Consider the following 22623-nt stretch of genomic DNA (forward strand, 5'->3'; position numbering starts at 1 on the left):
GAGACTCCACAGATATTATAAACACCCTCAAATCAATAGAGTAGGGAAATGAATATTGGGTAGCTACTAGTGACGTCACCTCATTATATACAGTGATTAAGAATGAACAAGTTTTAGACAGCACCAGACATTTCCTTAACAAAGACCCCACATTAAAAATAGAACAGATCAAATTCATAACAGATTGCATGAATTATATCCTACACCATAACTATGTCTGGTTTTGACAATAAATTCTCCAGAGAACAGGGACAGCCATGGGATCTAGAGTAGCGCCCAGCTATGCAAACTTATTTATGGGGTAATGGGAGGAGTACTATATCTAGACAAATCATAGCTGGGGCGCTAACCTGATCGTATGGCGGAGATTTATAGATGATGTCATTTTCATAGGGAAGTGGTCAGAATCCTCACTGTTAGAATTTACCAGATATCTGAACTTACCAGATATCTGAACAATTATCACAGAACCCTTACATTCACCACTAACTTCAGTCAGAATAGAGTTGAGTTTCTAGACCTAGAGATATTCATCCATGACCATACAATACATACCAAGACTTTTAGAAAGAATGCGGACGTCAATAGTCAACACGAGTGGACACTACAAACCATGGCTTTCTAACATTACTAAAGGACAATTTTAACGAATAAGACGAAATTGCTCCAGATTAGACTATTACAAAATGCAAGGCGCAGAACTAATGACACAATTCACAGAGAAACTTTACGATCATGACACAGTTGAACAGGACTTTGAAGACACTATGCAAATAGATAGAGAACAATTATTGACAAATAAAACAAACACAAATCCCGATCAAAAGACAGCACAACCACTTTTCATTACCCAATACAAAGGATCATCTCATCAGATCAAGAAAATTTTCACAAAACACTGGGATCTCCTACTAGAGGACCCTGATTTAAAAGAAACATTAGGTACACGACCAAAAAAGCCGAAAACTTACCCAAACGACACTCACACAAACGGAACATAGGGGGGGTTTCTCATACTGTGGGAAATGCACAACATGGAGAACCACCAATAAAACCACCAAACAAATAACAACATTCAATTCCATGAACAATGGAATCTCATACAAAATCAGTCAAAATCTCTCATGTGAATCCAAAGGGGTTATTTATCTACTGAGATGCCCCTTTGGTCTCAAATACATAGGGAGAACTATCCGCCCTTTAAAAACAAGATTATATGAACACATTAGGTTTTGACAACCACAGTGTTTCATTACACTACAAAGAGAAACATCAGTCAGATCCCACCAATCTTTTCTTTATGGCCATCGAAGCCCTCTTAAAAAATTGGAGAGGAGGAGACCATTGCAATACAATAGACAGGAGGGAACTATACTGGATTTTTACACTAAAGATGATGACCCCGAATGGATTAAACATAGAATTTCATAACTGTTTGATCACACAGAGAAATTAAACATTAAATTAAACTATAGACCAAACAAAACGATATTCCCATTAACAACTGCAATTAGGACCACCACAATAACTGGAACAATCACCGTAACAACATGCAGATTAGAATACCTATTAAACTAGCACATGGGATGACAGTGGAATGAGAGAGCCTGAAACTACAGCCACACACCTATGAGTTCCTATGTATTCCATGTCCATTTCACTAATTCTTTATAAAAGTGTATTATTTTATATCAATATTAACACAACTAAAAATCTCAATACATGATTTAATATATATATACTAATAATATGTTTTATATATATATATATATATATGTCACTAAATGTAGATGTGTTTTTAAACTTTCTCCATGCTTAGGCATTTACTATCATTAACATAGACCCAGCAGGGAAATAACCAAGATTAAACACACAATGTGCTCATTTCCATCAATGATGGACAAGTGAAACAAGGAAACCAATCCATGAAAGGCACCACCCACATGGTCTTGATAAAAAGAACTCAGCTAAGACATCAAGTACCCCATACTATCCTTGAAGAAGTCCTATCTCTGGCTGAAACGCATTGGTTCACACACAAACATCCACACACCAGCCTTCAACAGCGCTGCATCCAACAACAACAGTGCCGGATCATTAGAGACACTTTGAGGTCACGTGACCCAAAAGTTATTATCAGTAAGACGCCATGATCCACATCGTGGGACAGAAGATCTACACCAGACTTTATACGAGTGAGCGGCATTGGGGAAAGTGGGTGAGTAAGGCCAGGTCCGTAGGGGAGGGAGCGAGGTACAATCAGCGGTCCAGCTGGGGCCTCCCTTTAATACTGAAGGCTTCCTGATAGCCGGACGCCAGCTGTATCTGGCCTCCAGATCCCGGTATCAGCCGTGGCTGCACGCATCTGGCGGCAAGTAAGTCCGGGCAACGCCGACACTCAGTTACCCCGCACCCACCCAGCACATCACAGACATTATCATCAACCTAACCGGGCCCTCAACATCACCGCTCACCACACAGTTGCAGGACGCCGCACTGTGTTGGATCTCAGACTGACTCCTCCGACGACATCTGTGGTAGCTGCATTCCCTATCCACCAATATCTCCCATCATACTGGGGATAACACTATTACCCCTAATAATTGGAGGCAACACAGTTCCTTCCCCACCCCCTTTTTTTCAGTTTAATGTGATTTATCCTATGTTATTTTAAACAAGTAGAATATTTTTTAGACACCATGTGCCACATTATAGAATTTGAACCATGCAATGACATTTACTTATACATAAACAACTAGTCTTTTTTTTAATGCTAAAAAATAAAAATCTATGCAATATTTACAGATAGACTTTTTATTACAAATTGTTTTACTCCATTTGTAATCATTTAAGCCAGGGGTGTCCAAACTTTTTGCGACGAGGGCCAGATTTGGTGAAGTGTAAATGTGTGGGGGGCCGACCATTCAGCCTGACATTCTTTAAATCATTAATCACATCAGAATGGTCCCCCGCTCTGCCCCCCATTCACTCTATGTCTCCCAGCCTGCCCCCATTCACTGTATGTCCCCCAGCCTGCCCCCTTCTCTTAATGTCCATCAGTGTCTCCATTCATTGTATGTCCCGAAGCCTGACCCGCCTTCACTGTATGAACCCCATTCACTATGTACCCCACTCTGTCCCCATTCACTTTATGTCCCCCAGCCTGCCCCTGCTCACTCTTCTCTGAATGGCCATCACTGCCTCCATTCACTGTATGTTCCCCAGCCTGACCCTCCTTTACTGTATGTCCCCTATTGTGCCCCCTCCCTTCTCCGTAGGTTTCCCAGCCCCTTGTGTGAGCCAGAGGACGGAGAGGGAAAGCAGGCACTGCAAGGACAGGAGATGCTTGGGCTCCCGCTGCTGCCCTCCTCCGCTCTGCATGTTACGGGAGCAAGCTTCCCTCCTGCTGTCACTGTAATTGTGGAGTATGGTGATATACAATTGCAGCAGCAGGGGTAGGATGCCAAACACATCTGATGCTCTGTCCAGCTGGAGGCCGCTTGAAATGACAGCATGGGCCGCAATTGGCCCCCGGGCCTGACTTTGGACATGCCTGATTTAGGCTAATATACACAGCGCGCAAGGTATATATTCTTTGGTACTTGTTTCCCAGCACAATGCCCCGATTTTGATCGAAGTGCATCTTATGCAATGCAATTTTTAATTGTACAAGCACCCTAATGGGTGTTTGCAATGTTAAATGCTCCTCCATGCGCAGGGGTACGCGTCCTCCAACCTTTTCATACCCCCACTATGCACGTCGGCGTGGAGTTGATTATATATAGTGTGGCGAGCCCCGCGAGGGGACATGGATTACTTTACATGTATTCCGTGTCCACTCACCACACTATCTAAAATCAACTCCACGCTGACGTGGATAGTGGGAGTATGAAAAGGTCGGAGGACATGTACCGCTATGCTCGCCACGCTTTAGGTTGGTGTTGACAATGGGGGTGCATTTAACATTGTAAGCACCCATCAGGCTGCTTGTACAATTAAAAATCCCATTGCATGCCATTTGCTGGCATGCGATATTTCATTGTACAAGCACTTCTGTTAATATAACGGGAAGATCGCATCGCACACCACTAAATACAGTATGCGCCGTGCTAGGAAACAAGTCCCTATTCTTTTTAATATTTGTATGTTCTATGAATTAAATGATGGAAACCTTCAAACAATCAATTTTAATTCCTGGTTGAAAAGCAACAAAACATGAAAATGACAATGGGGGGTGAATACTTTTGCATGGCACTGTATATTGCTGGCACCACTACCCTCCAATGATGATTTATTAGCCAGTAGTGTATACATTGTTGGCATAGGCCAGCAATGTATATATTATTGGCACCACTGCCCACCAGGGGTTCAAGTGAGCCATAACAGGGAATCCCCTTACCTTTCTCCGCTGTCTGCATTGCTAAAGGTGACAGCTGGGCAGAGCGGTGGAAAAACCCGGCTGTATCAGAGCAGCTCCAGCCGTCTGCGATGCAGCGATTTCAAACAGCACACCAGTTTGCAACTTGCGAGCCAATCAGGAGCCACCACTGCCTGATTAGCTCATGAGTCGGTGCATCATTTGAAATAAACGAAACTCGCATGGATGGATCTTCTGAGACAGTTGGGTTCCCTACCGCTCTGCACAGCTGTCTTACCGCACAGTGCACACAGTAACTCCCCCCAGAGACTGTGCATGTAACCCCTAGGACGAAGCATGTTACCCCTGGCATCGAGCATGTAGGTAAGCGGCACTTATGTGACATATGTAATGGGCATTACCATGTGTACCATAATGTTTAATGGGCATTACAGTGCATGGCATAATGTGTAATGGGCATTACAGTGGAAAGGCATGTGTAATGGGCATTACAGTGTGCATAGTCCCCTGTCCGACAAAGCCGTGCCCTAAATTTTCACTATTGGGTTGTTTTGCACTGTGGGGCATAATTTCAATTAGGGGTGGTATTAAGTGGCCCGTATTATTCTTTCCATGGGTGTGTGAGATAGGCCATACATTTTAAAGCTTGCAGGGGGGTGCCGAATACCCCAGCAATGTATATGTTACCATCGCCACTTCCCCCAATATATATTTTGTAATGGTGGTAACGAATACATTACTGGCACAGGTGAATGGATTTCTCCCTATCGTACACGTGCACATGGGCGGAATTTTGCCGGATGGGGTTTACCTGATCGCTGGCTCCGAATATACGCAGTCCAGCAATCGGTTCTGAATCAGGCCCCAAGAACAGAAACACACTGAATAAAATGGCCCCTGCTCCTGGAATACAAATCCCACCCATTATGTAAATAGCCTTATATAATGAGATATTTTCAGCAATGCACTTTCAAAAGAATTCAAGAATGACACATATAGAAAGCGGGCTTGTAGGGGGTATCCGGACTATTTGTCTACAACAAGAAGATAGACAGCCATTAGTTCGACAACTTAATAGGTCGACATGTTTTTTTTTTTCACTTTTTTGAGCCGACAGGCGGTATTTCATGCCCTACCATCCACTAGGGCGTGGAGTCAGATTATAATAGTGTGCCGAGCGCAGCGAGGCACCATGCCTGAAGCATTGCGAGGGGCTGCGATTCACTTCAAACTGTGTCCATGTCGACTGTGTCGACATTTGGGTCAAAAAACAGTGAAAAAACCATGTCGACCTTTTGACTGTCGACCTAGATGGTGTCGACCTAATGGTGGTCTATCTTCTTGTTGTAGACAAATGGTCCCGCATCCCTTGTAGGGTAGGAGCGATTGTCGTGTTCTCCGCAATGATAGAGATATCAGGTTGGTAACTACCATTGGTTGGTGGAAATAGAATTCATTCTGGTTTTGAAATATTTACTTTATGGACACTGCTGAGAGCAGGCAGGACAGGTTCCCGGGTCACCTACATGCAGATGGCCTTTCTGGCATTATATTAACAGTCACATAAGAATGAGACAGGAGGTTTTACTTGGTTAAACTGATCTCTGCAGTTTGCACCATATAAGCTGCAGATAAAACCGTGACCATCCACCCAAATTTGGAAATTTCAAAGCTAGCAAAGCTTCATGGCATGACACACTACACAGCAAATACAATCATCTAAACCAATGTTCATGCCAAGCCCAATTTGCAGTAGCAGTCCAAGAGAAAAAAAAAAACTATATTGATTATTAGACTAGGGGGAGGAGGCCGAGAAGACCCCTTTGAAATAAAAGGTTCCAAGTTTATGGACTTGCACTAATATTTTCCTAAAAACCCCACAGCGATAAAATACTGCATAGGGGGATGTATACTTGAATTACCATTACCAAAGATCCTAACAGTATAATTGTTTACAGGAATAGCATATTATTATAAGGGTGTGGATCAAAACAGCAAGTTGTTAGACAGTCATTAGGCCGACATGTCTAGGTCGACAAGTTTTTTTTTACCCTTATGTCCTAGTGGATGGTGAGGCATGAAATACCGCCTGTCGCACATGTTGTGTCGAAATGGACACCGAAACGTACCACCCCGTCCCCTTGCATGGCTCCCTGTGCTCGCCATGCTTCAGACACGGTGCCTCGATACGCTCGGCACACTATTTTATTCTCCCACCACACTCTAGTATATGGTAGGGCATGAAATACCGCCTGTCGGCACATGTCGGTTCAAAAAAATTAAAATAAATAAACAGTAATAAAACCTTATGTCGATCTAACCCATGTCGACCTAATGACCCGTAGACCTACTTGGTGGTGACCCAATGACCGTATCCCCATTATAATGCCATTATTTAGGTTTAATTTAACCTCATGGTATTTGTGTGAGCAGACAGGTTTCTGATCTAATCAAAGATTAATTTAATGACCAAATAAAAATGTTTGTTAGAATAAAATAAACAAACAACTCCCTTGGCAGTAATATCTCAATAGTAACATAGCAGAACAGCAGTAAACTAAAGGCCCTATACACTAATCCAGTGGTTCTCAAACTCGGTCCTCAGGACCCCACACAGTTCACGTTTTCTAGATCACCCAACAGGTGCACTCATTACTGACTGACATTTGAAACGATCCATAGGTGGAGCAAATATTTTCACTTGAATCTGTGAGGAGACCTGCAAAACATGCACTGTGTGGGGTCCTGAAGACAGAATTTGAGAACCTGTGGTTTAACACAACTTGTCTGAAGGGCAAGTCAGACCCTATTCCCTTGAACTACTCCTGGACTTCCCCCTCATGTCCGATTTGGCACTTTATGTGCCATTTTTTACATACGATAAATCGCATGTAAAAAAGGACTTGCTGCCAGTGAAGTTCAGTGTTAGTCTGATGCGATAAATCACAGGTGCTAAAAAGCACCCTGACAGCTGCACATATGATTCTCTTATGTGCAGCACATCCGACCTGCCAACCCTAAGCGCACGGGACCGTGCATCGGGTCGAATCGAATGTCAAACACGTGAATTGGCCGATTTCAGGAAACGGGTGAACACAGGCCAAAATGCACTAGTGTATGGGGGCCGTAAGGTCTGCATTTCCAGTTTTCTTTGGCTGTCAGTGAATTTGTATCAATGAATATACACGATACTAAGAATAATAGTAAACAGGGATCATTTTATGTTACTTTTCGAGATACAGACAAGTAGTATTTCAGAGTCAAAAAAACTAAACAGAAACAATTATCAATGCACTGGTCCATTATAGACAGACTCAATGAAAGACCACTTTAGCCTCCTCACGTGATAAAAAGTACAGGTTATAGTAGCTGTACTAGAAGACTAGGTCCTTGTAACCAGCTTACAGAATGGCTGCCTCTTCTGGCGAAAGCCAAATCAGTTCCAAGCTACTAATCCTGAATGCAAATTCCATGTTATGGAAAAGTCATCTATGGGTGGCAAGACGTTTGTCTTTAGGAAGAAACTAAAAGCGTATTTCTCCTGGCAATGTGTGGCGTAGATCAAGTGTTCCATAGTAGTGTTTGATGCAATCCAAGCTAAAAAAAAACACCTGGGCAACTTTAAACATTAAGGGGGGTATTCAATCTGTGATGGATTTTTTCCACAAGACAAAAATCTGTAATTTTCACCCATTTTTATGGTGAATAAGATTCACCCTATTTAATCTCAGTGATTATTTTTCATCTGGGCAAAAATCCGGCAACCCGTGTAAACTGCGTGGATCAGTGAATTTGATGTGAATGAACATGATTTGGCGACTTTAAAGACTTTTACATTCATGCCGATTTGACCCAAAAAAAAGTAACGGCTTGGACAAAAACACCCAAAATGCCTGAAATTGAATACTGATCGGTGAATCATTGCAGTTTTTTTCCACTTGGGTAAGAAAAAAATAATAATGATTGAACACCCCCCTATGATTATTAAGAAAACTTTCTTATAAATAATGTTCAACATCCTCTGGTCTTCAGAAGACCCGTTCAAACTCAGACTGACTTGTGGCAGGGTTCCTTCCCTGGTTAGTGGCTGGTTGTGGCATGTGACCACCTCTTCTCCTGGGAGGGGCCAAATATTCAAACATGGACTGGTTGTGAGTGGAAAGCATGTTCTTCAGATCAGAAGGCATGGGGTCAGACCAGAAGAAGTCATGGTTAAGCGCATCATCACTGTCTGTCCTCTGTAGTGGATCCAAGACTAATAATTTATCTATAAGATCTAGTGCATAGGGGTCTTTCACATAAGCCTTTAACCGCTCTTTTACTTTCCTCTTTTGACCTTTTGGTAGTTCCAATTTTTGATACAGTTCATACTTGTCCACATTCGGCCAAACCTGAAACACACAATTCAAAGAACTTACATAAAGCACTATACGAGGGTGGATCAATAAGTACCTGTGTTTGAAAACAGGTGGCGTTGCTGAGAAAAGCTGGTATTACTATCATGTACTATTAATCTTTCAAACAACGCCATACCAAATTTCTATTTGATTCGTAGGTTATTTTTCTTCTCCATGACAATGCACCAGATCCCTCATCCAGAATTGTTGCGCACAAATTTCATGAATTGTGCTATGAATTGTTGCCGCATCCACCGTACTCACCTCGACTTGGCTCCCTGCAACTTCTTTCTGTTCCCTAACCTGTTTGGCTAATTGCATTTTTTAGAGGGTTTAAAGAAATGGCAGGGATGTTGGGAAAAGTGAATTGCCGTGAAAGGAGATTATGTTGAAAAATAAATTAAAAATGTGAAATTTTTTCATCTTCACTCTTAACACAGGTAATTATTGATCGCCCCTCATATTATTAAAGGAAAAAAAAACTGAAACCGGATTGATTCCAGGCCAGAAATTGTAGAACACATGAACAGTGTTGGTCTTTCTTTGCAGGAGCATCACTTGGTGGCTTAGTTCAATGAATCAATAGTGCCCATATGCTAGCCCCATCACAAACCGCACTCACCTCAGGGGTAATAGACCCACACAACTGGCTGATCAGCGTCAGTTGGTGCTGCTCTGTATTTCCCTGCATGATAGGGCTTCTGGTCCACATTTCTGCCATAATGCAACCTGCTCCCCACAAGTCAATTGGTGGGCCATAGTCACGCTCACCTAGAAAAGAAGGTCCGTTTTACAGAATTTAGTAAATGAGCTTAAGCCATCAACACAAGCACATAGAGGAACACAAAGTATGACAGGTATGGGTTATAAGGTCGACATACATACATACGACAGGGCTAAGATCCACGTGGTTATAAGGTCAACACAAGCATTAAGTAGACATTGAGAAGGTAGACAGTCAACATGTGTTTTCCACTTTTTTTTTTGTCCCGAATTACGACGTAACGGCATTGACACCTGTACCGCCATGCTTTCAGCATGGTGCCTTGCTGCCACTCGGCACACTATTCTAGTCTCCCCGCATGCATCTGTGGATGGTAGGGTATGAAATACCACTTGTTTTGGAAGGAGAAAAAAGTTCAACCTTTCCTTTGATGACTGATGCTTGTGTCAACCTTCCGACCTTAGCCATGTCGAGCTAAGCCCAGTCGACCTTTAGTGGTCAACTGAATGTATGTCAACTGTATCCCGTTATGACAATGGCCAAGAGTTGAGCATACTGTACATGAACCTAATTGTTGCATTTGCCATTATAAAGGAAGTGGAGGGTTGTTCACTTCAAGACAATTTGAAGCCATTTTCTTTTCAAACCAGAGCTGTGAAACGAACCTTAGAACTCTGGGGGGAGTTTGGGTTGGAATAGTCGCATAGAACAGCCTATATGGCTGCAAATAAAACAATTTTGGGAGCTACAGCAGTAAGAATGTTTTCAATTATACTTTAAAATTAAGAATGCAAGAAAAAAAATATCATACTATAAAATTTAGATTAAACCAGTAACTATAAAATTTAGATTAAACCAGTAACTAATCTCACCTAAAAGCAGTTCGGGGGGCCGATACCATAAGGTGACCACTCGATTTGTGTATTTGTTGGGCTGGCTGTTTTTGGCCAGGCTGAATGCCCTTGCCAGCCCAAAATCTGCAAGTTTCAATACCCCATCTCTGGTAATGAGTACATTTGCTGCCTTCATATCTCTATGAAGAATCTGTTTAAAGAAAAACAAAATAAAAAATATTCACACTTATTAATGTTATGAATTAGAACTTTTTACTTATATTGTAATATTATAAATACATGGTTCAATTCATTGAGTAAATAGGGCAGAATTATAAAATAAAATTAAACAGCCCATAAGTTAAAGTAGTTAGGATGTGCTAAAAGGCAACACAAACATCAGTTACCCCAATATCCCTTTCACACCAAAATCCTGGATCTGACCCAGTATTTGTAACACTGTTCCAATCCGGGATTCATTGCGTTTACACTGCGGCACCGTTCACACTGCAAATGGGTGCACTGTATTCAATGGCCGCCTTTGGAGAGGACATTGCCAAGTGCCAGGTAATCCGCTGGCCAGGACCCTCGCAGCACCTACATTTTATTTTATGAAGTTTCTTATACTGTATAGCTTAGTATATTCCGTTATGCTTTACAATAGAAGACAGTGATACAACAAGCTAGGTATTTACGGACAGTGAAAGGTATGAGGGCCCTGCTCGTAAGCTTACAATCTATAGGGAAATAGACATTGATACACAAGGACCAATATTCTTTATTGCAAGTCCACCAGAATGGATAGGTTCCTGGTGTGCTGTACGATACATCATGTTGGAGGGCAAGCCCAGCGCTCGAGAAAGCTGCTGGGCTGCCCCCCGTCTCCGTCTGAGGTGAATGGATGCCGCATGCAGGCATCCACTCACCTCCTCTCTGCATAATACAGCAGTAGAGGCTGCATGCCCTCTCCCAATCTTCGGACTGACCTCTGGATGCGGCGGTTGGGAGGTATGGGCATCCCCCACCGATGTAAACACGTCCATGATTTGGGTTACCCATTTTAATCTGCCCTTAAACACGGGTCACCCCTGTGTTCAACCAAGCAAATTTCCCGTATAGGATTTCCAGGGAAAAGTCCTGGGTTATATTTTGTGTAAAATAGATATTACTGTATATGTAATAAAAAAAAAAAAAAAAATTATATATATCATATAGGTAGGTCCCATACTTGGTTAACATACCGCACGGCACTCCAGGGATTTGGTGAAAGCAAATTTAATGCCCTGTCATCTCTAAAATACGTGATTATCGACCATGTCCCACCCATGCCAAGAGGAGGCGACCGACAAAAAACCTTGCTTCGCTTAGAAGCAAGATGGATATATTGTCTGGATACGGTATCTCCCCGTGGCCTTAACAAAAGAATCATGTGGAACACTCTTGTATAAAGTTGGGCTCATCCAATATTTCTGCTGTTTCTTTTTCATGTTTTCTATTTATGCATCTACATGTTTCAGTAGTTGATGCAGTTGGTCGACATTACACCTGTGTCGACATAACTGCTCCATGTACTAGCAGCTTCTCAGTGCCGTAATATGCTTTAACAGCTCCTGCTGTTTAAACAATTAAGCTCAATCTGCTTAAGGACTAGATAGTTAACAATGTTTATGTAACTGCTCCGGCTTAGTCGACATTATAGCTTTGTCGACTCAACTGCTTTAAGCATAAGCAGCTTCACAGTGCCGCAATATGCCTCAGCAGCTCCTGCTGTTTAAACAATTAAGCTCAATCTGCTTTTTGATTATCTAGCTCTGCCTTGCCCGATGTTTTTAATAGTGTATGTTTGTCCTTTTACGTTTTTGTATAAACACTACTCACTCATGCTTATTTTTTCCTCCAGCCCTCGGCCAAAGGATCCTGGTGTATGGTAACCCAGACAACGTGGACATACACTCCCCCGTTTGCTTGGCAACGGGGTAGCGCTGTCACTACACGGAGCAGGGAGCAATCTGGGTACCGGAAGTGTGGCTCCGTTCGCAGCACGGCTTCCGGCCACCTCCGTCCCAGCGCCACACCGGATCATGGTTGAATTAAGGGCCTTTCATACACTATAAGGTAGGCACATTTTTTTCACTTCTCACTGTATAATCTGTATGCCTGATGAAGGAGCTTAGTGCTCAGAAACTGTTGCATTAAATTTGCTTTCACCAAATCCCTGGAGTGACGTGCGGTATGTTACCAAGTATGGGACCTACCTATATGCTATATATATATCTGATTCTGGCAAAGGCACCCAGATACTATTGTTATACTGCAGGGAGTGCCTTTTCACTTTTTAACTTTTATGGACTACAAAGGAAGACCTGCAGGATACAATCTGCCATTCCATTGCGTTGATGTTAGGAATTTAAATAACCCCTTAGTAATTTTTTAAAAAAACGCATCTATGAAAAGTTAAGCAACTCCCAATACAGGCATTTCTAAATTACACTAAAGTATATAGTCAAAGTCGATTGGAAAGTTAGTTCAAATTGATCAGTGTTTAGCCACATCAGATCCCAATGCTTGACCCTGGATTTGAAAGTAGAAAGAGACTGTGCAGCACAGTTTATATCTACTACCTTCTAACAAGGGCCTAGCTGCTCAATGCAGCATGGCTCCCGTCCCTTCCCCCACTCCGTCCCTCTCTCCCTGCCTGCCTGTCGATGCTGGCACCCCGCCAGGCCCCAGCGGCCGCTGATGTGGCCACCTAAGCCAATGTTTTACAAACATCCATAAAAAACATAATTTATTCATAAAAAAAAAAAAAAAAAACAGCAACAGCTGGGCTTTGACGCACCTTGTTCCTGTGGATGTGGTACAGGCCATTGAGCAGCATCTGCATAACTTTCTTGATCTCGGAGAGCGTGAACTTGACGTGCGCGTTGCTGAGCAGCCCCGCTAGATCATGCTCACAGAAATCAAACACCAAGAAGATGCTTCCTTTGCATCTATTATATTGGTTCGCTGTGGGAGAAACTAGGTGGGCGAAAAAGTCTCGGAAAGGCTCTGACACTCACACCGTAAGCTTATGCATTGAACACTTTTCAGTACACCCTTGGCCTACAAACAGATGATGCGTTAATGCAGGAATGCCACCTTGGTGCAAAATAATGGTCTCAACTGTGTGTAGGCGCCAGGTGCACAGGTGGCAGAAACAACAAAGGATCAAACTGTAAAACATAAATCTAGCAAAGAATAAAAAAAAAGAGGGGGGGGCGCACAACCTCTGTGCAAGCTACACCATTCTGATGGATAGGGCTGAGAAATCGGGTGAAAAGTGGCCAAGTCAGGTGTGTATGACATATAGTCAGCTGCGTGGTCCTGCTGAGACCTACGACTTCTCCCCTCACGAAACAAGGTCACATGCGAAAGGACTGCATGAGATCCTACCAAGGATCAAGGATGCTGCAGTAGTATATGGACACCTTAAGTGGGCACCGTTATTACTGTGGGGGACAGAGGGTGACAATATTGGGCCATGCTTATAAACCATTGCGCTAGATTTTAAACTACATTACTTATGCTATATGCTGCTTACTGCACCTTTATAAAGTAACTCCCAGTGTCTTACAGTACAGTTCAGACAAGACTTCATAGACCTTAAAGGAATATAGGGAACTTGGAGTTTCATCTATTAGGACTATAAAGCTAGTTTACCAGTACTATTTATTGCACTTTACTCATGAATTCAATACACATTTAGTCTGTTTCTGTCAAATTATACACAGAAAGCAAGATTTCTACCGAAATGCCAGGTTATATATGTGCCCTATATGTTCAGTTTGGTCTTTGGTAGTTTTGCCAATATTGTAAACCCCTTCAATGCCAGCGTACAGATCATGTTCTTAGTGTCCTACTTTTTTGGGGGGGTTTGAAAGTAAATGGCTATTACCGACTGGAGCAACAGGCAATATGCATGATGTAATGGTTCGCATTACTGCCTTTTGGCCATGGGGTCTAATTAAAACCACGGCCTTAACTGTGTGAAGTTTGTACAGTCTCTCCATGCTTGTATGGGTTTCCTCCCACAGTTTACTTAATTCTAAAATAAAAAGTAATCCTAGTGAGTACTTGTGTTTATCTCAGACTAGATGGGCCAAGTGATTCTTATCCACCGTCAAATTCTATGTTCCAATCTTCAGTACAGACAAAATATCTGTATGAGCCGCTGGCAGTGAGTGGGGTTATATATAGCTCCCGGTCATGCACGCCCACCTTAGCTTGCTGCCAAGCACCCTACGCCAGCACACACCCCAGGTGCCACACCTACATGCACTATTAGCGCTAACACACAACATTTTCTACCTTTTGTCCTGCAGATCTCAATGAGGTTCACCACATTTTCGTGTTTCAGAAGTTGAAGAATTTTTATTTCACGCAGAGCAGTGATGGGGAACTTAGGATAAAAGGAAAGAAAGAACATGTAAAAATACATTCCGCCCAAGTTATGGAAAAATAACCTGATCTACAACCAGGAGAAAGTATAGCACAGCATATACAATGCAGTGTCATCGGGTCACACTTCCATATTATCCTGTCATTCAGCCTCGCAACAGAAGGACGAGGCTCAATCACAAGGTTGAGTGACCTCCAATACGTACCGTTTGAAACTTCAGAATATGGAACTGAATAGTGTTCCCTAGAATCTAACAGTAGCCAATATTGAAGGAATAATTTAAAATACCCAAATATATTGGTTCCCCTTAAACAGAACACAATGGGTGTAATGCAATTAGATTCCAGGTTTTGTAGTATCCTAAAAGGGTGTACACTAAATGTCCATACATACTCAGCGATTCTGCCCAGCACGTATGGTGCACGATGATGGGGAAAACAGCTGAGCTGAAAAACGCTCAGTACATACACACTGAGCGTTTTTCCCCCTCTAAGCAGAGGGGCTCTAAACCGTGGCAATCCTGAGAATTTTCCGAGCTTGCCAGACTGGACACTGAGGCACAACCCGGAAAACCCACTGAAGGGGTTAACCCCACATCGTGGCACACAAGCGATGCACCTACGGTGTGTGCTGAGCAAACACTGTGAAAAACAGTGCATGCACTGTCTATCTCTGAGGGCGATGGCAACACGCAGCACCGTGCATCGGGCATACACACTAAGCAATCGGTGCTACATTTCTAAAGCCCTATACACACACACTAGGTGATATTGCCAACAGATTGGTTAGAAAGCCCTTTCTGAACGATATCACCTAGTGTGTATTGCTCCCTGTCGTTAATAATGCGCACTGCCGCACGTCGTTAACAGCCCCCTCAAAGCATGTCCGGACGAGAGAGGTCATCCTTAACCCCTTGAGTGGTATGCCGCAGCGGGCTGTCCCGGAAAATTTCTGGGCATACCACAAATATTAAATATATGCACGCCAGTAGTGTCCACCACCTCTTGAGCCCCCCAATCACGTGCTCCGGCAATCGTACACCGGAGCTCTTCTAACCCCTGAAGCTCCCCCAGCCTGTAGCCATCTGCTGCCATTCATTTTGCAGCAATGACGTAGGCGGCAGGCTCAGGGATGGTCGGGGTGGGTCGGGAGCACTCAGGCACCAGAGTTCCCCCCGAGCCATCGCAAAACATCCCCGAGACTGACAGGCGGCTGGGGCAGCAGGGGAGCTCCAGCGTACTAATGCCAGAGCAAAGGTGAGGGGGGGGGGGGGGGGGGGCTCCTAATGATTTATGGTGGGTATTGCTGGGGCAGGACAAACCTGCCCTGGTAGGTTTGTCCTGCCCAGCAAAACCCACCACTCAAGGGGACGGCCCTGGCCCTCACTCCCAGGGCTGTGGAGTCGGAGGCAATTTCGAGTACCTGGAGTCGGAGTCGGCAAACAATGCACCGACTCCGAAAATTATAATTAATGACTTCTCTACTGTAAGAATAAAGACCAATGCATGCAGTGCCTCACGTAACCGCAAAACGAACCTGTTAAGTTACCGTGAAAAAGCATGCTTTTCATGTGCTTCACTATATGGAACGCAACGCACAATTCGGAGCACCAATACTTATAAATGTATTCTCCCTTGTAGTTTACAACTTATTTCCAACGTTCAATAAGGTTTTCAATACCTCGTTGGTAGAAATCACCTGGTGTAGACTCGAAAAATTCATTCAACCAAGCTCTCCCACCGTACGCACAACATCTTTTTACGCGGATGAAGATCTTTTTTCATGTGCGGGGTCGTTTGTTTACCTTGGCTAAGCCATTCCTTACGCTGGTTCATATTGATGTACAGGCACCATTTTCGTCGCCAGTAACGATTCGGTAAAGAAATCGTTCCTTGTGTCCATGAATTGAACAGTGACGAGCAAGCAAACCAGCAGAGATTGTGGCTCGTTGATTTTTGTTGTCGTCACAAAGCATGCGGAACTCATGCTCCACACTTCTGAACCTGTCCTATTGTTTTTGTTCCCAAAACAACCAAATAACGTGGTTTTTATCTTTGAACTGGTAAAGTTCCTTTTCCTGATGTTTATGCCTACTGCTACTATCCAGCCATTTAATTAATAAAAAAATTTATAAAATTTTGTTGTTTTCATTGTGTTTGTCCTTTGCTTAAACTGTTCAATAAAGTAGACTGTTGGCTTCCCAGCCTCTAGATTCTGTAGTAATAATATGTATGTTGCCTTTCTTTCCTTCAAGGAATGTATCAAATACATTCGCATATTAATACAGAGGAGTCGGAGTCAGAAGTACGAGGAGTCGGAACATTTATCTACCGACTCCACAGCCCACTCCCCCTCCCCAGACGCCACCAATATTAATGGCGGGTGACATCAGGTAATGTGCATGGACCTTAAGCGATCTAGTCAGCTCACTTACAAATGGGGCGTCAATCGCCATGTGTGTATGCCCCATAAATCAGTAACACCTAGCATAGATAGACTGCAGTCAAGGCAATTTTGACCAGATCATAGTCTATCGTTTGTTAGACAAACCCGCTTGGTCAAAATCTCCAGAGCATCTAGTCAAAATTGTTTAGATAAAGTTAACCATTAGCCAATCTCACCATGTGTATACAGCTTTAAGTTAAGTTTCCGTGTAATGTTATGCTGTATTCAGATCATCATTTAAATTTTTACATAATATATACAATTATATGGATTCTATCATAGGGATTGGCTGAACAGTTACACTTGTACCCAATCTACGTAGGCGAGATCATTCACATTTATAAAGATGGGTACACACAAAGATTTCTGTCCAATCTATTTAATGGCGGGGGGGATTTGGTAATGTGTGGGAGCACATGAGAATCAACCATTTTCTCCCAAATACTGGAAAACAATGGTCATTCAGACAAATTGGGTTAAGCCGTTTGATTTATCAAATTTACCCAGTGTTTGGGAGCAAATGGTTGTCATTTGCTCCCATACAATAGCAGATTTTTCTTTCCACCAGATAGATTGGACAGATAAATCTGTAGGTGTGTACCCTGCTTTAGTAGTCACAGCATTATAGCCATACCCATAATTTGATGTGATTAAATACACAATACACACCAATTCAAATCTTCTTTAAATATAGGGCATAATTACTGCCTGCAATGAGCAAAGCCAACAGTCACAGCTTACCCCTTCTTTCTCATTCTCCATCAGTACTTTTTTCAGTGCCACTTTCTTGCCAGTCTGTCGATGCTTGGCTTTAAACACTTCACTGTGGGGAGGGAGGAGAGACACCTGAGTGAGCAGGTTTGGAAAATTCTATAACTTCTAATACTGTCCCATTTTACCAATGACAACATGCACATACAGTAAAGGCTCATACACACTGGGCGATTTTGAGCTGAAAGCAGCTCACTTCTGGTGTTTTGAGCTGCTTTAGCTCAAAACCACCCAGTGTGTATGGGCATTACCAGTAAATGGACGAGGAGGTGGACTGCTTGCCATAGCATCCTGCTATAGCAAGTCGTTCGCCGCCTGTGAAAAATCACTGGCTGGGGGGGCTGTCCATACACATGTGCATGTGGACCTTAATATACATTTTGTAATTATACAGTGTGATGGGTCACATAGATCAGAGGAGTATAGGGACAATTCCCCATTCTGCCGATGCCTTGCTCCGGGGAACCCAACATGTCGGGAAACCTCTATTTGCCAATTGTGACTAAAAACAACACTTATTGGGTAATCGCTAAGTTGGATTTTAACAAATTCTGTTTTTGTTGCAAATTCCCCAATGGATTTGCAGGTCATTAATGTCCGTGGATCTGTATTTTTAATGATGAGTCAGTAAGCATAGGATTATCCCTTAAGTTACCCATAAACTAGTGCTTTTTGGTCCCTTCACACATGGTTTTGCCACATTGGGCTGATAAATTGTGTGAAAAAATGATAATCTTCCAGTTTGAGGTGCGATCCTGTGCGCATCAGACCAGATCCAGTGACTGTCAGTGTTGAAACAAGGATTTGTCAAATCCCTTGGCCGGTGAATGGGATTACATAAAAAGTGGCCTCATACGGTGTATCGCACCTCCAACCACGAGAGCATTGGTGCGCCATTTTGAAGAGGTATTGCATGCGATCTCTCGTACTAGTTTATGGGGGGGGGGGGGGGGCAACTACCCGCCGAGCTCCCCAATGGCTAGATCATATATGATACGTCAGTTTGCACATAATGTATGTGATCCCAGTCATGGCTGCGGAATCTTTATTTATCTGATGCGCACAGGTCTGTGCAGTTGTTTGGAAATAAAGCACATGCAACTTTTTACAAGATTTATCGGTCTGAAGGGACTAAATTGTATACAAAAAAAGTGCTATATCGTACTAGTGTATGGGGCCTTTACTTTTACTGCTGCAGTTGTGCTCATTAATGGCTTATCAGCCAATGCACGTAGTTCCAAGGCCACAAAAAGTCAGATATCACCATAAAAGCCTCAAGCAGTAAGGGGTATAATACTACCTATAACAAGAGGGTCTCCAAAGTCAGTGTCTGACAGATATATAACAGGATATTAATTGTAAAACCAAATGTGTCGTGCATGTAATATTGCAGCAGTGCCAGAGCCGGAAAGGCACGTAATGCGGGAAGACGTATTTATTAGCAGCGCAGTAGTACATAGCGCGCACTGATTCTAACGCTGAGATGCCAATAGCTGAGGCCTGAGGGGTATCAGATACAAGACAGACGTCCCCCGGCTTCTCACCCGAAGGTCCCCTGTCCGATCTTGGCCAGCCGCTCGTACTTGGACACCTCGTCACAGTACGGGAACTCCATGGCGTCGTAGTTCTTCGCCATGGCCGAGGCTGAGGCGGACGGTGCGGGCTCAGCCCCGGACGCACCGCGAGACTCCAATTCCGGGCAAAGGCCGCCAGCCCCCGGCCTCTCCCGCGGTTGAGCCGAGGAGTTCAGACTGCCTGCCGTGTCGGAAACGAGAGCAGGCGGGTTTGACTCAAGCCGCGGCTAGGCCACAGGTTTCGCGGGCCGGCGCTTCCTGCCACCAACACCACCGCTGCTGCTAGGCCCCAAGCCGGGATCCCCGAGTCAGTCTGGCTCTCGGTAATGTCAGCGTCTTTCCAATCGCCTGCTGCGGTCTCTCTTGCTCTCACTGGTGGCGATACACGGTGGAGTCAGGAACTAGCGTCAGTCACGACTCACAATACTAGTATAGGAGGTCACACTTAGGGCAGCTGTAAGGGCGGAAGCGGCCTCTCTGGCTGGGCGGGGCGTATGTGTGAGGGAAGGTGTGTCCCTTACGCAACATGGCGCCGACGCTATCACCTCAGTGTGAGCATACATCCTAACATGACACCCTCCAGGAGTGACAAAATGCTCTATTCCTGGACTTATTTATTTATTGACAATTTGTTATATATCGCAGCATATTCCGTTACACTTTAAAAAAGGAGACAGTGATACAACAAACAGGGTATTTACAGACAGTTAAAAGGTAGGAGGGCCCTGCTCACAACTTGCCTCTTAATTTAAGATTACCATCACCTGTGGTGAAACACCTTTCTTGACAATTAACCTGAAGAACAGGTGATGGTAATCATAGAACAAGCCCAGAAACAGAGCATGTGTCCCTCCTGGAATGGGTCATACTAGGAGGTATGTAGGGTTGCCACCTTTCCTGGATTCTCCCTGAATTTGTGGCAACCCTCCAGGACATTTTTGCAATCTTACGGATTCTGGGATTCTCCCGGAATCTGGGTGACTTTGAAAGCCTCCACAGCAGGCTTTCCCAAACCAGAGTCCTGAGGCACACCAACAGTGCAGGTTTTAGTGATATCCAGGCTTCAGCACAGATGGTTAAATCAAAATATACCCAGTACTAATTAAGTCACCTGTGCTCAAGCGTGGATATCGCTAAAACCTGCACTGTTAGTGTGCCTTGAGGACCGTGGTTGGGAATGCCTGCTCCACAGCCTCCCAACTGAGTGTGCACACTGTCAGGGGCATAGGGAGGGTGGTTCCAGCTGAGCGCAAGCTCCGGGCGCCAGAAAAGCCACAGGGCATGCACAGTGTGTCTCCAGCACTTGCGAGTTGTTGTCCGCCCCACAGCTCCCTCTTTCTCCAGAAATATTTAAACTGGGTCGCGGGACTGGAGAGGACGGAGGAGCACTGTGCAGCCAACAGCTTAGGATGCCGCAGCAGCGCTTCCTCCGAAACTGAGCCCCAGAGGAGAGGTAAGCCAGCTGCTACTGTGTATCATTCCTAGGGGACCTCTGCCCGTCTGTGCTGTCAGATGAGGAAATGGTGAGGCCAGTATGGGGGGGGGGGGGGGATTTGTGTGTGTGGATGGTGTTTAGGGCAGATATGCATGTTAGAGAAGTGAAGGGGTGGGGGAGGTTGCTGTGAAGTTATCACTGGTGTTAGTGTGAGGGGTAGGGATGGCCATCGACCATCGATGATTCAAAATCATTGATGGTTCATGGCCAATGTCGAATACTTTTGCCATCGATGGGGAAGAACCAGATGGTTTCCCTCCATCGATGGAACAGCAAAACAATGTTTTGCTCCGCCCCGACACCCGTGAAGCCCCGCCCCTGTGTTTTGATTGGCCCACAGGCCAATCAATCAAACACAATGGATGACCATCGATATGTAAAAATATTGATGGTCAGCCATTGCATAGTTTACCACTATCGATGGCCAGTTGCAGAATTGCCATCGATGGCAATGGCAACTATGGCTATCCCTAGTGAGGGGAGGATGTATGAGGTTTCTCTGTGTAGGGGAAATGTAATTAAATGTAACAATAGGGACTTCAATACATGTCTGTATTAGAGGCAACGCCCACTTTTCTGAAGAGGTCGTCAGTTTACAAAGCCACGCCCAATTTTCCGGGAGCGCGTGCGCACATGAAGATGTGGGGTGGAATCTCCAGGAATCGATGATGCCTGAGGTGGCAACCCTAAAGGTATGGTATGTAGGGATGGACATCGTTGGGAAAAAGTGCAAATGAGCAACAATGGTGTTTAAGTATGCAATGGATGACCATCAATGTTTTTATATATCGATGGTCATCCATTTGCTTTAAAGATTAGCCTGTGGGCCAATCAAAATATGGGGATGGGACTTCACAGGTGTTGGGGGCCTTGCTATGCTCCGTGTCCCGGCCCCTTCATGAAAATGGAAAACGACACTATTCAGTTAAGCCTGACATAGATGTCAAAACTATTCAACATCGGCCATAAACCATCAATAATTTCTAATCATCAATGGTCAATGGCCATCCCTAATGGGATGAGGGTGGGTTAATTTGGTTCCTGCTGTTATGTAGCCCATACCCTTATGAGATATTGTATGCAATCATTCGATTTCGACCACATCTGTTCAATAAATTGAATGATTGTATGCACATTTTAGGGACCATGCGACGCGATGCGCGGACCCGCCGGCCGAACGTCGTGTCGATAGATGGTATGGGCTGCACATAATATCTATCAAATTGCAGGAGTGATCGCATGTGATTTTTAATCAGAGGGCCACCCAGTGTTTTAGATTTTTTTTCACATTCAATTCATTCACAGCACTATGCTACTCTGCCGCCCTCTTAAAGCACCTGATGTGCCATCGCAAGATGCCATTCGACATTGGGTGCTGAAAGGGGGCACTTTTTGCACCATAAGATGCGATTGACAGCACACTTTGATGTCGCATTGCATCCGATCTCATAAGTGTATGGGCAGCATTAGATTGACTGTGTCTAGGAAACAGTCACACTAGGACGCCCACTATTTCATACCTTCCAACAAAAACTTTTCTTAATTTAGGATTACCATCACCTGTGTTG

General features: G+C 44.0%; 2 protein-coding genes across 3 annotated transcripts in view; one reads left to right on the forward strand and one right to left on the reverse strand.

The window, feature by feature from the left end:
• Window positions 1–7576: 7576 nt before the first annotated feature.
• CDK9 (cyclin dependent kinase 9) lies at window positions 7577–20053 on the reverse strand. 2 transcript variants are annotated; one of them, XM_083158987.1, is made up of 7 exons: window positions 19531–20053; window positions 17957–18038; window positions 14680–14770; window positions 13172–13338; window positions 10372–10543; window positions 9398–9546; window positions 7577–8769 (listed from the first exon to the last, which is right to left on the reverse strand). In XM_083158987.1, the coding sequence occupies exons 1-7, from the start codon at window positions 19620–19622 to the stop codon at window positions 8407–8409; spliced, it is 1116 nt and encodes a 371-aa protein (XP_083015113.1). In that variant the 5' UTR covers window positions 19623–20053; the 3' UTR covers window positions 7577–8406. The 2 variants fall into 2 exon arrangements, with proteins under 2 accessions (XP_083015113.1, XP_083015112.1); XM_083158986.1 differs by having other exon boundaries at window positions 13172–13350; window positions 19531–20052.
• Window positions 20054–20751: 698 nt separating this feature from the next.
• Window positions 20752–22623, forward strand: part of SH2D3C (SH2 domain containing 3C) — an 87539-nt gene continuing 85667 nt past the window's right edge. The window contains exon 1 of the mRNA XM_083158988.1: window positions 20752–21013. Within this exon, the coding sequence (XP_083015114.1) occupies window positions 20842–21013 (172 nt within the window). The 5' untranslated portion in view covers window positions 20752–20841. The remainder of the gene's footprint in view (window positions 21014–22623) is intronic.

This window comes from Crinia signifera, chromosome 9 (genome assembly GCF_055691185.1).
Source record: "Crinia signifera chromosome 9, ASM5569118v1, whole genome shotgun sequence".
Classification (NCBI taxonomy): Eukaryota; Metazoa; Chordata; class Amphibia; order Anura; family Myobatrachidae; genus Crinia; species Crinia signifera.

Excerpts from the sequence above, each read along its gene's own strand:
- CDK9 (XM_083158986.1), bottom strand. The coding sequence starts at position 19,622 with ATGGCGAAGAACTACGACGCCATGGAGTTCCCGTACTGTGACGAGGTG. Across the intron at positions 9,547-10,371 it reads GCCCCCCGAACTGCTTTTAG|GTGAGCGTGACTATGGCCCA; the intron begins GTGAGATTAGTT and ends CTTCTTTTCTAG. Across the intron at positions 8,770-9,397 it reads GTGGGTCTATTACCCCTGAG|GTTTGGCCGAATGTGGACAA; the intron begins GTGAGTGCGGTT and ends TGTGTGTTTCAG.